The sequence below is a fragment of the Oryx dammah genome, unplaced genomic scaffold, assembly GCF_014754425.2.
Source record: "Oryx dammah isolate SB20612 unplaced genomic scaffold, SCBI_Odam_1.1 HiC_scaffold_25, whole genome shotgun sequence".
NCBI lineage: Eukaryota > Metazoa > Chordata > Mammalia > Artiodactyla > Bovidae > Oryx > Oryx dammah.
Genome location: NW_024070209.1, coordinates 15,047,142 through 15,068,404, shown reverse-complemented (window position 1 = coordinate 15,068,404; position 21,263 = coordinate 15,047,142). Strand labels below are relative to the sequence as shown.

Below are 21,263 nucleotides of genomic sequence, written 5' to 3'. Positions count from 1 at the left end.
GATGGACAGGGAGGCCTGGCATGTTGTGATTCATGGAGTAGCAAAGAGCAGGACACAACTGAATGACTGAACTGAACTGAATACCCTAAAAGAAAAAAAAGTATCATTTTTATTTGTAAAAAATGGCTAGCAAACTTCTGAGTTCACAGTTAAGTGATTATTAAATAGCTTTAAAATTAACAGCAGAAAGAGAAAATATATACAACATAATATATAACTTCTAAAGGTCTTTTTCCGTTTTTCACTGACAGAGTCCTTGGGGCTTCAGGCAGACAGTCAGAAGGCAGGCTGCCAGTATCAATTCACACTTCAGCAAAACTTTTGCCAATGAAAACTGAAACACCTGTATGAATTAACTAAATTGTTCCCATTTTCAACAATGAAAGGAAATTAAAAGCATTACTGAATGTCATTGACTTGGCTCATCTGAAAGGAAATAACGTAGATAACACAGCTAATTTTAAATTATCAAGCCAATACAACATAAATGGCTCTTTAGAACAATGTGGGTTATTTTTACTATGACTCATTCAGTTTTCCTGAAATGTGAGGAAAGAATGTCTCGGAATAGCATTACATAATGACAATGTTAATAAAAAAAGGAAAGTGTACCTCTTAGGACAATCTTCTGCCACTGCTGAATTAAAACCTTTTCCCAGTGCATCTCACACATACCTCAACATGCTACACCAACTTGGAAACACTGGCAAAAATTCTTCCAGAAAAGAGATTTCACCACTGTTATAGTAAACTTTAGGACAGTTGATGAAAACTGAACAAAATTCAGGACCAATAAGCCACTCATTTGGTTCCTAAGTATTTATCAGATGGCCACCAACTGTGGTTCCTGTCCCTCCAAGTGCTCACAATCCTCTGGTAGGGGGAGTGAAATTTCTACTGGACTTGCTCTCCTGTCAACAGAGAGAGACACCTCACAGTCTCAAGAGTTCACTGCTCTAGACCCCAGGCACCATGCTGCAGCCAGAGTAGGGAGATGGATGCTCAGGAAAAGGACATGGCTTCTCTCCTCTCTATTCCCTTCTCTTCCACATCTACAGCCAGTTCCAAAAGCCCTTAATCACTTAGGAATTCCCATTCCTTGAAAACAGTAGTATGGTCCTACAAACCACCGACCAGATAACCTGACTCACCACTGAGTGCTATGGGGGCATGAGGTTCTATCTACCCACTCTGAAGAATTTTCAGACATATTCTGTGATTTGATCCTAAGAACAAGTTTTCAGTGCCGAGGGAGGGACACATGCTGTCCCTTATTTTACAGAAGAGAAAGATGAGAAGGACACACCAGGTATCAACTGTACACTGGGTTGTCATACTACCTACACCGGAGAACTAAGTGGAGTAGTCAGCTCCAGTTTCTGGTTCAGTATACTTCATTCATTCCTGTATTTTGCATACTTCTCTTGAGCAAGAACTATGAGTAAAGCTTTGTAGCAGGCCTTGTAGAAGACCCAGAGAAAGACAGAGACCGTCCCTAAATCTGGAAGTTTAGAGTCTTACAGGGAAGATAAGACATACACATAAATAATTACAGTAAGCCCAAATATGATCTTTGTTAAAAGAGAATTCAGAAGCAAGGTAGCAGCTAAAGGTGGTCCCTCTTGCCTCAGACACTCCTCAGCAGTTATACAGGATATAAATAAAGGATATTTATGTACAGGATATACAGTTATTTAGGATTTAAATTTTAGTGAAATTATTGAAACCAGGGGCCATTTACAATTCACCTTATTATCTGCTTCAGAATCATGCACAGGAAGGGCGGAAAGACTGAATGACAAAAGGAGAGCTGACTTGGGTTTTTCTGGAGTATTCTGTATGCTTCACTGGGGACAAGGAATGGAATGGGTGTTACACAGCCCAAAGTATGCATGGAGCTCCTCAGAGCTCTCTTCACTCTTAAGTTCCTTGCCTTCCTTCTCATCAATTAAAAATTTATTTGGCATTAACCAACTCATCTCTTTGAAAGTGTTAGGACTGGCACTATGGAGCACTTTCACTGAACAGTTTTTCCTGAAATAGACATCAGTTCTCAGGTCAGTGCTGACTTGGAGGAGATCTAGAGGAGAAGAGCAAAACAATCATGTATCATAAAGCCCTGGGGGAAAACATAAAACCAGAGAATACAACCTTCACTGCAAGCTAGGAGCGCTGAGCTACTACCAGCAGAGGCTACTAGAGTTAATTACTTCAGCAGGATTGTACCTCACTTTACAGAGGAACAAGAACAGGGAAAGAAAAAGAAAAGGAAGGGAGGGACTTCTCTGGTGGTCCCAGAGTCCCTAAGACTCTGCACTGCCAATGCAGGGGACCTGCGTTCGATCCCTAATCAGGGAACTAGATCCCATATGCCACAACTCAAGATCCAGCACAGCTACATAAATAAATGTATTTAATGGAAAAAAAAAAGGGGGGGGGGCAGGGAAGGACAGAAAAAGGATAAGAAAAGAAGAAATATATCACATCCACAAAAAGCACTAATAAGTTAACTGCTTGAATGTGACGAGAGTACTTTCATGTCATTTCAGGTTAACTGTGGACAATCTATATTCCACAATAATGTGCTTATGAAGCCAATCCCAAGAAGATGTTTCTGTGACCACCTTTCCATGAGAGGCCAACAGGAACACTTCCTGTCATAGGCTGCATCCTGTCTACCTCTGTCATCAGAATGGGCCCAAGCACCCGGGCCATCACTTACCAGCTACACACCAGTGACTGTCCCCACCCAGCTCTGTACTTCCCGACACTGACTCAAGACTCCCACCACACCAGACCCCATGTGTCCTTCCTGGTGCCTCACATCAGGAAGACTCGTGTTCAGCATCACCTTCCCATGAAGATGCTCCCCCGCCGTCTCGCCTAAAACAGCCACCCCTCACCCATTCTTACTCTGCTACACTGTTTTCTGTTTACAATGAGTACTTCTATCAGATATCTGTCTTTCTTTGTCTACCATATATTTCCCTCACAAGAATGTAAACGGATGAAAATTCCAAGAGGGAAAAGGCTGCTATATCCTCAAATAGCCAGTACAATGCCTTAAGTTTTAAGTATTAAGGCGTGTGTTAAGTATTTAATCTATGTTGAACAAGTAAATAAGAGATGCATAATATTTTTTTAAATGTATCTTTTAAAAAAGGTTTAATACTTTACTTGTCAAATTCCTTACCATTTATGTAACAACTAATTAGGGACATTCCTCATAGTTACCTAAACACACATATGCTATAATGAAAATCAGCAAATTTCTAACAACACTGAAGTGGGAAACTACAACAGGCACTCAGAGGACTCAGAAGATTAACATCAACCAGTTCTCAAACTGTATGTAGGACATAGTAACTTGCAAAATTTATTTTACAGCACAAAATAAGCTAGCCTTTCTTTCTACCAGATAAAAGTTCTTTAGTTCTGCCTTATCTGAAAAATAACAAAGGAAGAAAACACCAGAATTCTAACTTGATCCCTAACTATGATAATAAAAATGCCTTTGAAAAAATGATGTATCTTGAGTAACTTGGGTTCATTAAAGACGTGTGTATCTTTTTATCTATAAAGCTAAAGATACCAACTGCCCTCTTGTTCTGGCCTTCCTCTTCTGAAAAGCCTTCTTTGATATCAAACCCTCAAACATCTATTTTCCTATCTTTCCTTTTCATGGCCATTTTTTTCCAACTGTGGTCTTTATCTATCAACTTTATTTTCTCACACACCATTCTCTCCTTATTTCTCTGCAGTGAGGTGACTACCCAGCTATTTTACCAAACCTGTCATAGAGATAAGCAATGCACTCCAGCCATCAAAGCCTCGGCCTTTCCTCCTGACTGCTCTCCACCACTGAACGCTGACAAGTGCCCCTTGCTCTCGACACTGTCTCCTGCCTGAGCCTCCATAAACCAGGCTATCCGGTTTCTGCCCCTCACTCTCTGAACCCCGTGGACCCACTACATCCATGAAGCATCACCCTCAAATTTTAACCGAAAGAGTTGCACATTACACTGGCTTTGGAGTAAAGACTCAACTCTTGCTCTGTCACTTCATTTACTCAGTCAACAAGCATTAATCGAGCACATATTATGTGCAAGATACTGGACTCAGCCCTGCAAACAAAGATCAAACAAAGAAAAAGAAATATTTATTCGCTGCCCTTAAATTCAAGCAAGTACAAACAAAAATATTTATGTCTGTAGAGAACAGACCAGCAGATACAGTGGGGAAAGGAAAGGGTGGAACAAATTGAGAGAGTAGCATTGAAACATATACATTATTATATGTAAAACAGCCAGCCAGTGGGGATTTCCTGCGATACAGGGAGCTCAAACCCAGGGCTCTCTGACACCTAGAGGGGTGGGATGGAGGAGGAGGCAGGAGGGAGGTAGCATGTATATGCCTATGGCTGAGTCATGTTGATGTATGGCAGAAACCAACACAACAGTGTAAAGCAATTATCTTCCAATTAAAAATAAAGAAAAAATTTTAAATGCTTATGTCTAAATCAGCATCAAGATATATGCAGCTTGGAAACTAAAATGATAAGCTTTTTTTTCTGCCTTAATTTCCTTAGCTGACAGTATTTCAATCAGCAATCTGAGGCAAGAACATACCAGAGGCAAAATAATTTACAAGGAAAAAAAAGAAACAGAAAGGAAAAAGACATTACTCACTGATGTAAATGCCAGCAGTTCCTCTTCAGTTAACTTATGCACTGGGTTATTCTTTTGGAAATCTGTGCTTTAAATTTAAAAAATTAATAAAAGCAAATCAATTTCAGAATGCATGCCATAATGAATGAAATACAATTTTTAAAGAGGCAAGTAAACTATATTTATATATTTGAAAGCACATTCAGTTCAGTCGCTCAGTCGTGTCCAACACTTTGTGACCCCATGAACCGCAGCACACCAAGTCTCCCTGTCCATCACCAACTCCCGGAGTCCACCCAAACCCATGTCCATCGAGTTGATGATGCCATTCAACCATCTCATCCTCTGTCATCCCCTTCTCCTCTTGCCCTCAATCTTTCCCAGCATCAGGGTCTTTTCAAATGAGTCATCTCTTCGCATCAGGTGGCCAAAGTACTGGAGTTCCAGCCTCAACATCAGTCCTTCCAATGAACACCCAGGACTGATCTCCTTTAGAATGGACTGGTTGGATCTCCTGGCAGTCCAAGGGACTCTCAAGAGTCTTCTCCAACACCACAGTTCAAAAGCATCAATTCTTCAGCACTCAGCCTTCTTCACAGTCCAACTCTCACATCCGTACATGACTACCGGAAAAACCATAGCCTTGACTAGACGGACCTTTGTTGGAAAAGTAATGTCTCTGCTTTTAAATATGCTGTCTAGGTTAGTCATAACTTTCCTTCCAAGGAGTAAGCGTCTTTTAATTTCATGGCTGCAATCGCAATCTGCAGTGATTCTGCAGCCCAGAAAAATAAAGTCAGCCACTGTTTCCACTGTTTCCCCATCTATCTGCCATGATTGATGGGACCAGATGCCACGATCTTAGTCTTCTGAATGTTGAGCTTTAAGTCAACCTTTTCACTCTCCTCACATATTATAATATTATTGTATTATTTAGAAATGTAGAGATGACTGTGCCAAAGATAAGCACAGAAGTAATAAAATGCTAACAAGTAAATGTGGTGGTGTACTAAATGTTAACACAATTTATTTTATAAGAAAAAATTTAATCTGTGCCACTCCACAAAGAAAATGAAAATAATTAATATGGCACCAATTCCTATTTATTAAACTCATGCAAAAAAAAAAATTACTATCGTCAAGAGACAGGCAAAAATTAAGAAGTTCTCAAAGAGGCAGAACAATGGGAATTCTTAGATCTTGCTGATCCAAGTATGAATAATTTTAGAAAACAATTCAGCACTGTCTTATAAAGTGAACATTCACATATCCTAACCTCAGTAATTCCAGCCTAGATATAGAGCCCACAGAAATTCAACGGCTGTACCGGGAAGCATACACACAAATATCCATAGTAATATTGTGTGTAACAGGAAAAACCTGTTAACAATCCAATGTCCAAAAAGGAAATCAATACACTGTAAAATACCCAAGAGAACGCTACACTGCAAAGTAAACTGCAGTTATAAGTAACAACACGGATGAGTCACATAAAGACATCGGTGAGAGAAAAAAACAAATCACAGAAGACTGCATATAGTAACATACCACTTTCATAAAGCTGAAAGACAAATAAAATAATTGACTGAGAAGTATAAAAGACATGTGAGTAAATAATTTTTTGAAAAGGAAAGAAAATGACAAAGACAAAATTTAGGACACTGATTACCTTTTAAGACAAGAAGGAAGACAACATGGCAAAGAAGCACACAGACTGAGCTAGTGGTATTTGCAATCTTCAAGTTCTTAAACTGGGAGGTGGATTCGTGTTATTATTACATTATATAACTTATGTTTATATATTATATAAGTTATTTTGTATGTACATATTATTTGTATTAATAAAATTCAAAATTGTGTTCTACCTGCTGAGGTGCTATAAGAACCACAAAACTTCCCTTCTCTGATACCCTTGCTAATGGTGTAGAATGTGAATTCATTTATTTTTGGCTGTGCTAGGTCATCACTGCTATGTAGGCTTCTCTCTAGTTGTAGGGAACAGCTGCCAGTCTCTAGCTGTGATGCATGGGGCTCTCACTGGGCTGGCTTCTCTTGCTGGGGCGCACAGGCTCTAGGGAGGATAAGGGAGCTTCAGAAGTTGCAGCATGTTGGCTCAGTAGTTGCGGTTCCCAGAAACTACCTCTAGTGCACAGACTCAGGAGTTGTGGCCCACGGACTTAGTTGCTCCATGGCATATGGGATCTTCCCGATCCAGGGATTGAACCTATGTCTCCTGCACTGGGAGTTGGATGCTTTACCACTGAGCCACCAAGGAAGTCCCAGAATGTGAATTTAATCACATATATATATTTAATCAGACAATGTAGAGTACATCATTTGAAACACTGGGCTGGAGAAAGCACAGGCTGGAATCAAGACTGCCGGGAGAAATATCAATAACCTCAGATATGCAGATGACACCACCCTTATGGCAGAAAGTGAAGAAGAACTAAAGAGCCTCTTGATGAAAGTGAAAGAGGAGAGTGAAAAAGTTGACTTATAGCTCAACATTCAGAAAATGAAGATCGTGGCATCTGGTCCCATCACTTCATGGCAAATAGATAGGGAAACAGTGGAAATAGTGACTGACTTTATTTTTCTGGGTCCCAAGATCATTGCAGATGGCAACTGCAGCCATGAAATTAAAAGACGCTTACTCCTTGGAAGAAAAGTTATGACCAACCTAGACAGCATACTGAAAAGCAGAGACATTACTTTGTCAACAAACATTCGTCTAGTCAAGGACATGGTTTTTCCAGTGGTCATGTATGGATGTGAGAGTTGGACTATAAAGAAAGCTGAGCACCGAAGAATTGATGGTTTTGAACTGTGGTGTTGGAGAAGACTCTTGAGAGTCCCTTGGACTGCAAGGAGATCCAACCAGTCCATCCTAAAGGAAATCAGTCCTGAATATTCATTGGAAGGACTGATGCTGAAGCTGAAACTCCGATACTTTGGCCACCTGATGCGAAGAGCTGATTCATCTGAAAAGACCCTGATGCTGGGAAACAATGAGGGCAGGAGGAGAAGGGGACGACAGAGGATGAGATGGTTGGATGGCATCACCGTCTCAATGGACATGGGTTTGGATGAACTCCGGGAGTTGGTGATAGACAGCGAGGCCTGGTGTATTGCGGTTCATGGAGTTGCAGAGAGTCGGACATGACTGAGCAACCAAACTGAACTGAACTGAATCAGACAAAATTCAAGTTGAGGGTAATCCTACAGAATAACTGGCTTATAAATTTCCAAAGTGTCAAGATCATAAAAGTCAAGCAAAAATAAAGAATTATTCCAAACAGACAGAAAGAATACAAACATAAATGTAACACATATGTTCTAGACTGGATCCTGTGCTATAAAGGAGATTACTGGGACAACTGGCAAAACCTGAATGGGGTCTGAGTACAAAGTGATAGTAAAGCATGAGTGCTAATTTCCTGATTTTTATAAATGTATTATGGCTCCCTTGTTTGTTGAAGACACACACTAAAGTATTTAGGGGTGAGAGAACATCATGTCAAAAAATCATTCTCAAAAAAGTCTTTGCAATGCCTTGCCCTTGCAACCTTTGCCCAAATTTGAAATCACTTTAAAACATAAAATGATGATTTGGGAGAAGGGCATTGAAACATGTATAATATCATATATGAAACGAATCGTCAGTCCAGGTTCGATGCATGATACTGGATGCTTGGGGCGGGCTGGTGCACTGAGATGACCCAGAGGGATGGTACGGGGAAGGAAGAGGGAGGGGGGTTCAGGATGGGGAACACGTGTATACCTGTGGTGGATTCATGCAGATGTATGGCAAAACCAATACAATATTATAAAGTAATTAACCTCCAATTAAAATAAATAAATTTATATTAAAAAATAAATAAAATAAAACATAAAATGAAAAACTATTTCTACCACACATAAGGTTCTACTGTATTAAAAATTCTATCCTCTGAATGTACATATCCTCAAAGATCAAAGGAGTCACCTCTCCTAAATATTTCATTAAGATTCTATTCAGGTAGCCTTTCCTTTCTACACAGGATCTTCCCAACCCAGGGACTGAACCCAGGTCTCCTGCTTTGCAGGGAGATTCTTTACCAGCTGAGCCACGAGGGAAGACCAGCCAAGGCTAACAGAAGGAATTTTCTTTATGAAGAAAAGAGACGGATAAGTATACCAACTTACAGGAGATTCCTAATCTCTAACCCTTTCATTGGTAGCCCAACTCTTCTCTATCTTCATAACCGTTACAAGACTCCTTATTCATCCCGAACTCTGGGGACCTTCTTGAATAAAGATTTCCCCAACACAAGAGAATCAATACGCAAGAAATTCAAGGTGGCCAAGTAAGTCATTAACTTACCAGATTCCAAGGATAACAGCAAGCTCTTCAGCACATAAATCAGGCATCTGAAACTGTTCACAATCTGCTAACTTTATCTCATCTAGAACGGTATCATCATTGAGCTCAAGATTCTGGTGGAATACCAAAGAAAATATTTAAAACAAAAACTAAGTTTGATTTATTCAACAGACTATATGCAACAGACTGCTGCGTAGGATAACATTTTTTTGTTTAAGATTTTACAGTGTCTATACATAGTCAATAGGCTGTTCTCCTTGTGAAACACATATATGGGGACAATTTACTGTGTAGAAATGGAGGACATGCCATCTATATACGCCAGGAATGCACTGACATCGTCAATAATAGGCAATAACTGCTATTCCCTGTTTGATTGAGCCTAGTAGGCAAAAGCTTCTCTACTGATATTCAGATCTTTCTAATTGGTTTCTAAATCATAATCTGAAACATCGATTTCCAACTCTGTTTCTCAAGAAGATCTAGAATAGGAAAAAAAGAAAATCAATTGAAAAAGAAATAAAGCCTGAAGAATTAGAGAACTTGGTAGAGTACTTGATTTCAAGAACAACTACAAAGCCAACACAGTGTTGTAGTAACATGAAGACAGAAATGTAGATGAAAGAAAGAGAATGGAGTCCAAAATTTCAGACCCATATTATATGGTCAACTGATTTTCAACAAGGTGCCTAGATGACTCAACAAAGGAAAGTTGTTTCAATAAATGATGTTAGAAGAACTGTATATCCACTTGGGAAAAAATAATGCTCTGCCCAGATTGCATACCATACACAAGAATTAAATCAAAATGAATCACAGACCTTACTGTAAAAGCTGATACTAAAAAACTTCTAAGAAAGAAATCATAGGAGAAAAGACTTGCAACTTTGGGGTAGGCAGACAGTCTTTAATTAGGATACAAAAAAACTTGAACCATCAAATAAAAATTTCCGCTCTTTGAAAACACTGTTAAGAAAGTGAAAAGTCAAGCTACAGACTGAGAAAACATACTCACCAAACAAATATCTGGGAAAAGGCTTGTAATCAAAGTATGGAATTACAGCTTAATAAGAAGATAAAAAACTCAACATAAATATGAAGTTTACAAAAGACCTTTTACAAAAGGTTGGCTGATCAGCAAACAAAGAGAGCCTCAATAACAGTAGTCCACATGCAAATACTAATTAAAATCAGAATGAACTACTAGTACACATGCATAAAACAGATAAAATTATAAGACTGACAATCCCAATTGTTGCCAAGGATCTGGGACAATTCAAGCTTTCATACATTGCTGGTAGCAATGTAAAATGGTACAACCACAGAAAATAGTTTGCTACTACTAACTACTACTACTAAGTCGCTTCAGTCGTGTCCGACTCTGTGCGACCCCATAGACGGCAGCCCACCAGGCTCCCCCGTCCCTGGGATTCTCCAGGCAAGAATACTGGAGTGGGTTGCCACTGCCTTCTCCAATGCATGAAAGTGAAAAGGGAAAGTGAAGTCGCTCAGTCGTGTCCGACCCTCAGCGACCCCATGAACTGCAGCCTACCAGGCTCCTCCGTCCATGGGATTTTCCAGGCAAGAGTACTGGAGTGGGGTGCCATTGCCTTCTCCAATAGTTTGCTAGTTTCCTATAATAAACATATATACCATATGAGCTCTCAGTTCAACTCCTTTGTAGTTCTCTATTAGAAACTAAAACATATGTCCACGCAAAGATGTGTGTGTGTATGTGTGTGTTCATAGCAGTTTTATCTGTAACAACCCCAAACTGGAAACAACCCAAATGTCTGTCAACAGGTAAACAAATTAAAAAGAAATTATGCTATATGCATTTAATGAAATTCTAATCAGCAATAAAAAGAAAGTACTGACACATACAACCACACAGACATATCTCAACTCAAAAACATCACGCTGAGCAAAAGAGGCCAGATAGAAAAGAGGACATATGTACTATAGGATTCTAGTCACATAAAATTCTACCTATAGTCACAGAAAGCAAGTCAATGATTATTTAGGGCCAGAGAAGGTGTGGAATTAACTGCAAAGGGGCAGGATGAACTCTTCTAGGGTAATGAAATGTATCTTGACTGCAATGGTTGGGTGCATGTATTTTTCAAATCCCACCCAATTATATAAGTAAAATTTTTCTATGTGTAAGTTATATCTCAATAAAATAGATTTTTAAAAATCAATCATCAAAAGATAGTAAAATAGCAACGAGAAATCACTACACACAACTCACAAAAACGGCAAAAATTTTTAAACTGATAATACCAAGCACAAGCAAGGATGCAGAGCAACTAATGCTCTCATATACTGAGGGTGGGGATGTGAAATAGTACAGCGACTTTGGAAAACAGTTTGACCGTTTCTCTAGTTAAAAATATACTTAATACAAGCCATTCTAATCCTTGGCATTTACCTGTGAAAATTAAAAACATACATTCACATGAAGACTTACATATGAATGTTCCGAACAGCTTTATTCCTAATAGCCAAAAACTAGAAACCACTCAGCTATCTACCAACAGAATGGATAAACACACTGTGGCTTATCCATACAATGAAATAATAAACACTCAGCAATAAACAGGAGCTAATTGTTGGTATTAAAACAAAGATGAATCTCAAAACACTATGCTAAGTGAAAGAAACCAGACACAGAATAGTCATACTATCTGATTCCATTTATTTGAAAGTCTATGGAAAAAGACCAGCTCTAATCTGTGACAGAAAGCAGGGAGGGAAAGTGACTGACTGCAAAGAAGTATGGGTGACTTTTCTGCCTAATGGAAATGGTTCTGTATTTTGATTACAGTGTGGTTATGTGGGTCTATTTGTTAAAACTTACCAAACTGGACACTTAAAATAAGTGCATTTTATTTTATGTAAATTATTCCTCAATAAAATCGATTTAATTTTTTCTTCCAATTCAATAAAAGTAGCTTAAACTAGGAAGACTAAACTGTAGGCCTAGCTCTATTTATAAGGTTTTGGGAAAAGAATACAGCCTTCAACAACTCTTGACAGGAGGAACAAAGAACTCCAGGCGGCTAGGCACTGAGAAAGTACCTCTTCTTCCCTGGCCTGTACAACTTCAAAAGGCTGGGCTATTAGGCACACAGTGCACCCTGGTGGCCAACCATTTTCAACATATGCTTTTCAGAACTTTTTTTTAAACCTACATATGTAATTTTAAATTTTCTAACAGCTATACTTTAAAAAATAAATAAATAAAAGCTATTTAACCTAGTATGTCGGGAGAAGGCAATGGCACCCCACTCTAGTACTCCTGCCTGGAAAATCCCAGGGACGGGGGAGCCTGGTGGGCTGCCGTCTATGGGGTCACACAGAGTCGGACACGACTGAAGTGACTTAGCAGCAGCAGCAGCAGCAGCAACCTAGTATGTCAAAAATATTATCCCTGTAACATTCATTGATAGAAAACTATCAATTAGATACTATACACTCTTCATACAGTTTATGAAATCTAGTACATCTTTTACACTTCAGCACATCTAAGCTTGGACCAAGCAACTTTAGAGTGATTAATAATCATATGTGGCTACAACACTGGACAGTGAAGCTCTACAGTATTCAAAATTCCCACCTTCTCACATCCTGATAGGGATGTATCAACCTACTTAATGACAGCCAGTGTTTGTGGAGTGTCTTGATAGATATAATCTGATCCCTTTAAAAAGTGTGATGTGGGAGAAAACAAACGAGGAAGCTAAAAATATCATAACCTTCCCAGGTTCTCAGTCCGGCTAGACAATAAAGATGTGACAAGGACCCAAGTTTCCACCTCCCAGCAAGGACTCCCCCAACCCCTCCACAGAAGACCTGAGACAGGTCAGCCTTAGCAACAGAGCAGCATTTATTTGTCAGCTACAGATGGGTGATCAAAACAACTTCGATCTTCATTCAAGATTCTCTGTGTTCCTATTTAGCACTTTTTGAAATTAAAACCGGTCGGCTGCAGCACCTACTTGCCTATATGTTCTACACACTGCAAATTTAAAAGATGGCTCTACTTTAGACTCATGCCAACCTCGTAATATTCTAGTGAACCATAAAATTAGCTACAGGGATTTCCCTGGAGGTCCAGTGGTTAGAACTGTGAACTCCCAATGCAGTGGACATGGGTTCAATATCTGGTCAGGGAACTAAGATCCCACATGCCTCTTGGCATGGCCAAAATAAAAAAAAACCAGCTACAGTCTTTCAGACCTACTCAAATGATGCTTATGATATTGTTACTGTGTACCCATCGCAGATTTGTTTCTTCTTTTGGTGTTGCCCTTGCTGTGTAATAAGTGTTCAGTTCAGTTCCATTCAGTCGCTCAGTCATGTCCGACTCTGCGACCCCATGATTCGCAGCATGCCAGGCATCCCTGTCCATCACCAACTCCCGGAGTTCACTCAGACTCACGTCCATCGACTCAGTGATGCCATCCAGCCATCTCATCCTCTGTTGTCCCCTTCTCCTCCTGCCCCCAATCCCTCCCAGCATCAGAGTCTTTTCCAATGAGTCAACTCTTCGCATGAGGTGGCCAAAGTACTGGAGTTTCAGCTTTAGCAAAATTCCTTCCAAAGAAATCCCAGGGCTGATCTCCTTCAGAATGGACTGGTTGGATCTCCCTGCCGTCTAAGGGACTCTCAAGAGTCTTCTCCAACACCACAGTTCAAAAGCATCAGTTCTTCGGCACTCAGCCTTCTTCACAGTCCAACTCTCACATCCATACATGACCACTGGAAAAACCATAGCCTTGACTAGACGGACCTTAGTCGGCAAAGTAATGTCTCTGCTTTTGAATATGCTATCTAGGTTGGACATAACTTCTCTCCCAAGGAGTAAGCGTCTTTTAATTTCACGGCTGCAATCACCATCTGCAGTGATTTTGGAGCCCATCTAGATTATTAAACTAAAACATGAAACTGCACAGGTGTGCACTTCTGGACAGACTTAGTTTTTGCCCATAACCATTTACAATTTCGCAACAGAGGCTAGTCACATGAGACACACATCTGGATTGTCCTGTATTACTGCATTTTTCTTGTTCTGAAAATCCTTGACATTACAGCTGACAAAAATGAAAACTGTGATATTTCAGATCATTTTTCTAAAATCTTTTATGCTAAAATCACATGCAAGGATTGACTATGAGACTACTAATTTTGACATCTTTAAGATCTGTACAAAAGGGTTTTGTCTTGAAGCAACACATCAGTGAGTGCCATTTGGGACATTTAGTTTTACCTGTAAACACCATCTTCATGTATTCATCTACACTGTCTTATACATGACACACAGCTGTAGAATGTATAATTTTGCAGTCTTTACTTCCCTTTGTAGTCATTCTAAGCATCTTAATAAACTGCTGTATTGTGCTTAATATAAAATAAAAGAAAAAAACTAGTACATAGTACATCTCCAATCTGTTCAGCATTTAATGCATACTTTTCACCAGTGATGCCGATCATGTGTTTGTGTTTCCTGTTCAATGTACAATTTTAATTTATCCTCCCTCCTCAGACTGCACACTGATGATTTAACAATAAAGAACAGAATCTGTGCCTGTGATTTGCACATTGGGGTTCCTCATAACTGTTGGATTATTAAAGCCTAAAGTCTAGTAACTATAGGTTATGTAAATTCCCCGCTAATAACAGATTAAAAATAGGAAGGCCCAAAGGGAAACACTATGCTCCTCACTGACAATAAAATTATTGTATTTCCTCAATTATTAAGATATACATCTTCACACTTTAACATTTCTAATCATGATATATTTTATAATCATTATAATTGATATCACAGTGTTCCTTTATTCCTGAAAAGTTTCATTATCAAGCAGAATTGGTATATTTCATAATCTAACAGTATCTTTGACAAAAGGAATTAAGATCTATAACTAATCAAACAAAACAAGTTTATCCTCCATCCATGAGTATAAAGCTATTTCTATCTAATCCTTACCTACATAATTTATAGTTTCCATCTTTAAGTGGTAATGAAGATCACAAGATTATCTGAATATCTTTTATTCAAATATGAAAGATTAAATAAATTTCATATTAAATTATACATTATTTTTATGCATTTCTCATAACAGTCAGGATATTCTATTTATAATCACAGGAGATAATTTTCCATACAACTCCACATAAATACATACATACAAGTATACATGCACACATAAATAAACAATGATGGATTACTGAATTAAATTCTTAGATTGCAGAACTAACTTTTTTTCATTGATGCTGTGCTTTGGCCTAAACACCAAGTCTATGGTAGTTAAATTAAGACTCAGGGAGGGACTTGGGTTACATCAAAAAGTTGAGGAGGGGCTTCCCTGGTGGTCCAGCAGTTAGGAATCTGCCTACCAATGCAGGGGACACAGGTTCGATCCCGGGTCCAGAAAGATCCCACATGTTGAGGTGCAATTAAGCCCATGGGCCACAACTACTGAGTCCACGTGCCTAAGGCCTGTGCTCTGCAATAGAGAAGCTATGATGATGAGAAGCCTGTGCACTACAATGAAGAGCAGTGCCCACTTGACACAACTAGAGAAAGCCCATACACAACTAAGACCCAGCGCAGCCAAAAATAAACCTTTCAAAATAAATGAACAAAAGCCAGTGTGCTTTAAAAAAAAAAAAAACTGCAGGAGGAGGGTCTGGTATATACAAGGAGTAAAGACAGGATGGGAGCAGATATCACAGCTCCCTGACCAGCAGCCACACAGTGGTACAAACACTCTTTCAGCCATGGTTCTCCTACTGCAGGAGAGACAGGCTGTCCCTCTGTGTGGTCTCATCCCTGAGTTTCTCCATCTTTCCCTTCTTCCCTTCCTTCTTCTCTTAAGAATCCATAGCTGTCCCTGCTCACCAGCCCCCAAAATATCACAAAAACAAACAGAAAACTTGGAGCAAGCCCAGGAAGTATGTAAGATCTCATCAGAGACATTCCTCAGGACGCCTATTGCTGCCACTCTTCTTTCCCATCTTCCCAGCCCCTACTCTTGGCATTATCTTCAGTACAGTTAGAATTTTAGTGCTCAATGCACCAAGCAAATTTGTTTACAGGTCTGGAATGAAAAGTGGGAAAACACAGGCTTTAAGGACAGTAACATCAACCAAATTACAAGCAGAAATGTTGGTCTGGGGTCTCTGGGATAAGAAAATATAAATGCTAATAGCCTTCACAGAAGCAGATGGAAAGGCTATTGAGTGGATAAACTAACCAAAAACTATAAATTTAAGCTACAAGAGAATATATTACCGAAGTCAGAAACACATACTATGGCAGAAACCAGCCCAATAATAAGAGTAGCTGAAGACAGATCAGAAAACTTGTAAAAAGGAATTCTGATCATCTGTTTACATATTTAGAAGAAGCATAAGAAATATCAAGGCTCTTAATACTTGAGAATATCAACAGAAGGCAAAAAATAGAGTAGCCACTAGAAAAATTAGTTTCTACTCAGTTTGCCTTTTTGACTTTTTTCAGGGCAGTAACATATAAGTAACTACATTATTAATTCATACTTACAGAAATCTAGAAGAGAAACAATAGTTTATCTCTGAGGATAAAAACAGCTTTAAAATGGGTTCTGTTTTAGATTCTTTTTAACATCCAGCCACCTTGTAAAAGCTCAAGAAGGGTCCAAAAAAGCCTCTTCCCACTCCATCTGGTATTTTCTACGAAACTTCCCTATGGAAACTATTAGACTTGGATGCTAATTTAAACAGCTTATGATCCTACTCACCTTGGTTAAATATTCCTGAGGAGTGGGTGCTGGAGTGAATTCACAATTTGAAAAGTCAGTTCCTTCCCTTCTTACATCTAGAATAAGTTGTGCGACATAATTTTCCTGGAACCGTGTCCTTTTTCCTAAAGCACCTGAAAATACATATATTAAATTATACTTAGTAACTTGCCAACCAGAATACCATACAATCATAAACAGTAGTACTTTCAGAGTACTTTAGAGCTTATGAGGTATATTCCCCATTTCAAATAAGAGAAACCTGAAGCCACATGATGACTTTAAAGTGACATAAAATTATAAAGCCAGGAAGCTATAGGCCCAGAACTCAAATTTCTGCCACTAGAAATTCCCCATACTTACCTTTGCATTAAACTACCTCCCTTCTCAAAAAAGAATGCATTCAACATAACAGGGAGAAGAAATACTCTCCTCTCCATACAACAGATGAAAAAGTGTTAAGTTCTGAAGTGTAGTCTCGTTTGCTCAAGATTACACAGTTTTTAGTATCAGAGCCAGAGCTTAAAGCCAGGGTCTGGCAGATTCTAAATCCCAGTCTTTCTATTACATTATCTGGCTCCATATAAGGCCAAATATTGTTTTTACTTTGTATCTGAAATAGCTAGCTGCAGAACAGCTTTAAGAGAAGCACAAGCTCTAACATCTATTCTCTGGTGAGAGTCAGATTACAAAGACTCTTGATTACAAAGACCAGTCTAAGAAGTCTGGATTTCATCCTGTGATGAGACTGGCTCTATGTTATACAACAACCATTGAAACATGTTATACTAAAAATAGCTATTGAGATGGTCTAGCACAGCTTACTTTTTTATAGTAAGGCGAGAGCTGAATGGAAAAAAATTATAATCTGATTCTCATTTTATATTTGTGAGCACATTTGTATTTTTAAGCTTTTCAATCTTATCTTGGAAAAAAAAATATGAAGAACTAACTAGTAACTACATCAACTGTTAAAGCTGACTATGCTGAGTACCATGATACTAGTTTTATAAATGATCCCCCCAAAAAGTCTATTAGGATCAAAACATAATTTCTAAAACTAACTTCACAACTGATATTGAAAATGTTAGTTGCTCAGCTGTGTCTGACTCTTTACGACCCCAGAGATTGTAGCCCGCCAGCCTCCTCTGTCCACGGAGTTCTCTAGGCAAGAATACTGGAGTGGATAGCCATTCTTCAGATCCATTCCAGGGATCTTTCCAACCCAGGAATCAAACCGGGGTGTCCTGCACCACAGGCAGATTCTCTATCGTTTGAGTCACCAGGAATCCATATCACATATAATTATATCTCAAATATAAGACTCCAAGTTACACATGGCCATTATTCCCAAAGTTATGTTAGATATTTAATAATTTTCCCCAAACAATGTAATAAAAGGTGGCTAATATTCCAGACTAGGCCACTAAGTTATATTTACCTCATATCTTAAGGATTTTACTGACAGGACTACCTCAATGAGCACAGAGTTTAGGGACTAAAAATGGGCCTCAAAGATCATCTAGACCCAACCTAGAGAGGAAAAACAGGTTCAATCATTTCAACATTCACAGATCGTTGTTTCAACACTCACACAGTGCAAGTTCAACAGGTGTAAATGGTGTGACCAACTGCTGATGTTTACCTTTCATCAATGTTTTCAATAGAGAATGTCAATATTTTTAGGCTAGGGACAAGGAGATACATTAAAAGAAAACAATGTGTCTTGTTTGGTACTCAGAAGAAACACAGATTTTAGGAAAAATTCTGTAGTTTATTTGTTCATCCAACAAATGTTTATTGAGTGCCTACTATATGCCAGTCAGTATTCTAAGACAGTGAAGAAGCATCTAAACATAAGTCAAAAAATTTCTGTTCTTAAGGAATACAAGAAAGGCAAGATAGAAGCTACAGGTGGGTATCTGCAGAAAAGGGCAATGTAAGAAGCCAAACTACACTTGAGAATCTGGAGGGGTCTTGGGAAGCCCACAGTCACAACTAAGTGGGCGAGGTTCATTTGTGTACTGCCTAGCTATCGTACATTACCCAAATGTCTAACCAGATTAGAAAATACGTGAGCATTTGCAAGAGTAAAGAAAATATAGCTTCAGTTTTGTTCTAAACCTGTTAACTCTTTAAATAAAATCTTAAAAACGTATTTTTGTAAAGCAACCAAGAGAACACAGATAATCAAATACCACCATAAAATACAGCCAAACCATCAATGTATATACTAGTTTTATCATACATAAATTATCCACAAAAGGTTAAAAATCCTACCTGTCAAATCAATTTGTAATCTGCAGATGTCTTTAGCAATACTGAACTGATCTTTTGCTTTTTTATATTCATAATAATATAAATATATATATGCACATTCCAGATGGAACTGAACAGCCAAACATCGACCTGAATCATCCACAAACAGATCCTTTAGCTTCATCACTGTAAGACAAAAGATGAGACACTGAAAAGTAGTCAATATCTTGTAATAACCTATGACAGAAAATAATTTCAAAAATGATTTATGTATATTTGAATAATGAAATCACCTTGCTGTGTACTTGCAACATTTTAAGTCAACTATACTTCAATAAAATATATATATATATTTTAAGTATGAGAATAAAAATATATTAGTTAGTAAAACATTTAGGCCATAATATGTAAAATACATATATTACATAGTTCCTACTCTTAAAAGAATTTCACATCTGGAAAATGAGGAACATGTACTGTAATAGTTCATAGCAAGCACTGTCTGAGCACTTATATGTTCCAACCTAGAAGCTAAGGACATTACATACATTATCTCCTTTACTCCACACAGTCCTAAGAGATATCATTCATGACCCTGCTCTTTCTTATTTAGAGTGTTTGTCTTAATCATGCCGCCCAAAATATGGCAATATAGGTGATGCTACCAAGTCAATCTGCAAAGAGTTAAACAACATGAAAATCTAATGAAGAGGAGATCAATATACAGTTTTCCACATAAAGAATGTAGAATTTCTCCCTTAAAAGGAGAAACAGATGTGTATCTGGATATATCTAAGACAATATGAGTATCAAGTAGAAAATGAGTAAGTATTGGCTTAGCAGTCATATTGTATTTTTCTGAACACCTCAGATGAAAAGATGGGAGTATAATAGCCTAATAACATAGTATCTGTAAGAAGATGACTTTCAAAGTAAAATATATATATATAATAAAGGGGCTACTGGCATACACCAAGGGGCTGTCCACCTCGTCCATCCCTCTACAATGTCCTTGACAAACTGTCCTTCACAATGTCTCTAGTAACAGGATCAGCATTTCACAAAGCAATTCACAGGAACAGAAGGATGGTGGATGACAGAAGATACACTTACAATGTCCAAAGACTGAGAATCCATTTTCTACTATTCAAGCTGAAACGAAAGTGGTATCGACTGACACCTACCCTGCTTGGCACTAGGCATTTTACATGTCGTGCTAATTCACACAATGATGTCTTTAGGGCTGACATCAACCTCATTTAACTCATGAGAAAACTGAGCTTAGTCAGCCTACTGACTAGTCACCTCGGCTGAGAAGTGGCAAAGCCAAAATCTGAATCCAAACTTGTCGGGAAAAGGGGAAGAGGGAGTTGGCAGAGGAACGACTAAGGTGTAGAGGTGATGTTGCAAAACGTAATCTATACATTTTCTCACCAAGTAATCTGACAGAAACCTATAGCTAAGAAACAGACACCCTTTATCTTATCATGAAGTGAAAATAAAATGAGCCTGAAAAAAACTGTTTTTTATATACTGCCAGTCCTTTAAAGAGATTCTTAACTCAAAGAAGCTAAATCAAGACGTACATGTCTTACTTTAAAAGGCAGACAGGCATCCAAACACGAACTTCTCACTGCGAAAATCCTTCAGTAGATTCCCTCCATGCAAACCAAACTCAAGAAAACCTGGATCTGGGCTCTCCTGGTGGCTCAACGGTAAAGAATCCAACTGTCAGTGCAGGAGATGCAGGTTCAATCCCTGATCCAGGACGATCCCACTTGCTGTGGAGCAACTAAGCCTGTTCTGTGACGCCCAGGAGCTGCAACTACTGAGCCCACGTGCCCTAAGCCTGTGCTCCACAGGAAGAGAAGCCACCATAATAAGTCTGCACACCCAAACTAGAGTGTAGTCTCCACTTGCCAGCAATGAACAAGAAAAAGCCAGCCCAGCAACGAAGACCCAGTACAGCCAAATAAATAAATCAATAAACTCTTTTCTTAAAAAGAGGCAGGTGGAGGTGCAGGGAGACTAGGGTAGAAGGAAAATAGAGACAGACGGGAAACTTCTCTGAACAGATCTTGTTACAGAGTTTTGACTCTGGAATCATGTAATTATTTTACATATCAAAAAATAAATCAGAAAGAAAAAAGCAATCCCTAAAAACTGAAAACAAATGGAAAACTA

The 21,263-nt window shown here is 38.6% G+C and overlaps 1 protein-coding gene across 2 annotated transcripts in view; it reads right to left on the bottom strand.

Annotated features, from left to right (window-relative positions):
• Nucleotides 1–21,263, bottom strand: part of TTC27 (tetratricopeptide repeat domain 27) — a 172,277-nt gene that overhangs the window by 119,925 nt on the left and 31,089 nt on the right. For both annotated transcript variants that reach the window (XM_040224605.1, XM_040224606.1), the window contains exons 6-9: nt 19,101–19,265; nt 16,821–16,954; nt 9,034–9,146; nt 4,689–4,755 (exon numbers count right to left, since the gene is read on the bottom strand). In XM_040224605.1, the coding sequence (XP_040080539.1) occupies nt 4,689–4,755; nt 9,034–9,146; nt 16,821–16,954; nt 19,101–19,265 (479 nt within the window). The remainder of the gene's footprint in view (nt 1–4,688; nt 4,756–9,033; nt 9,147–16,820; nt 16,955–19,100; nt 19,266–21,263) is intronic.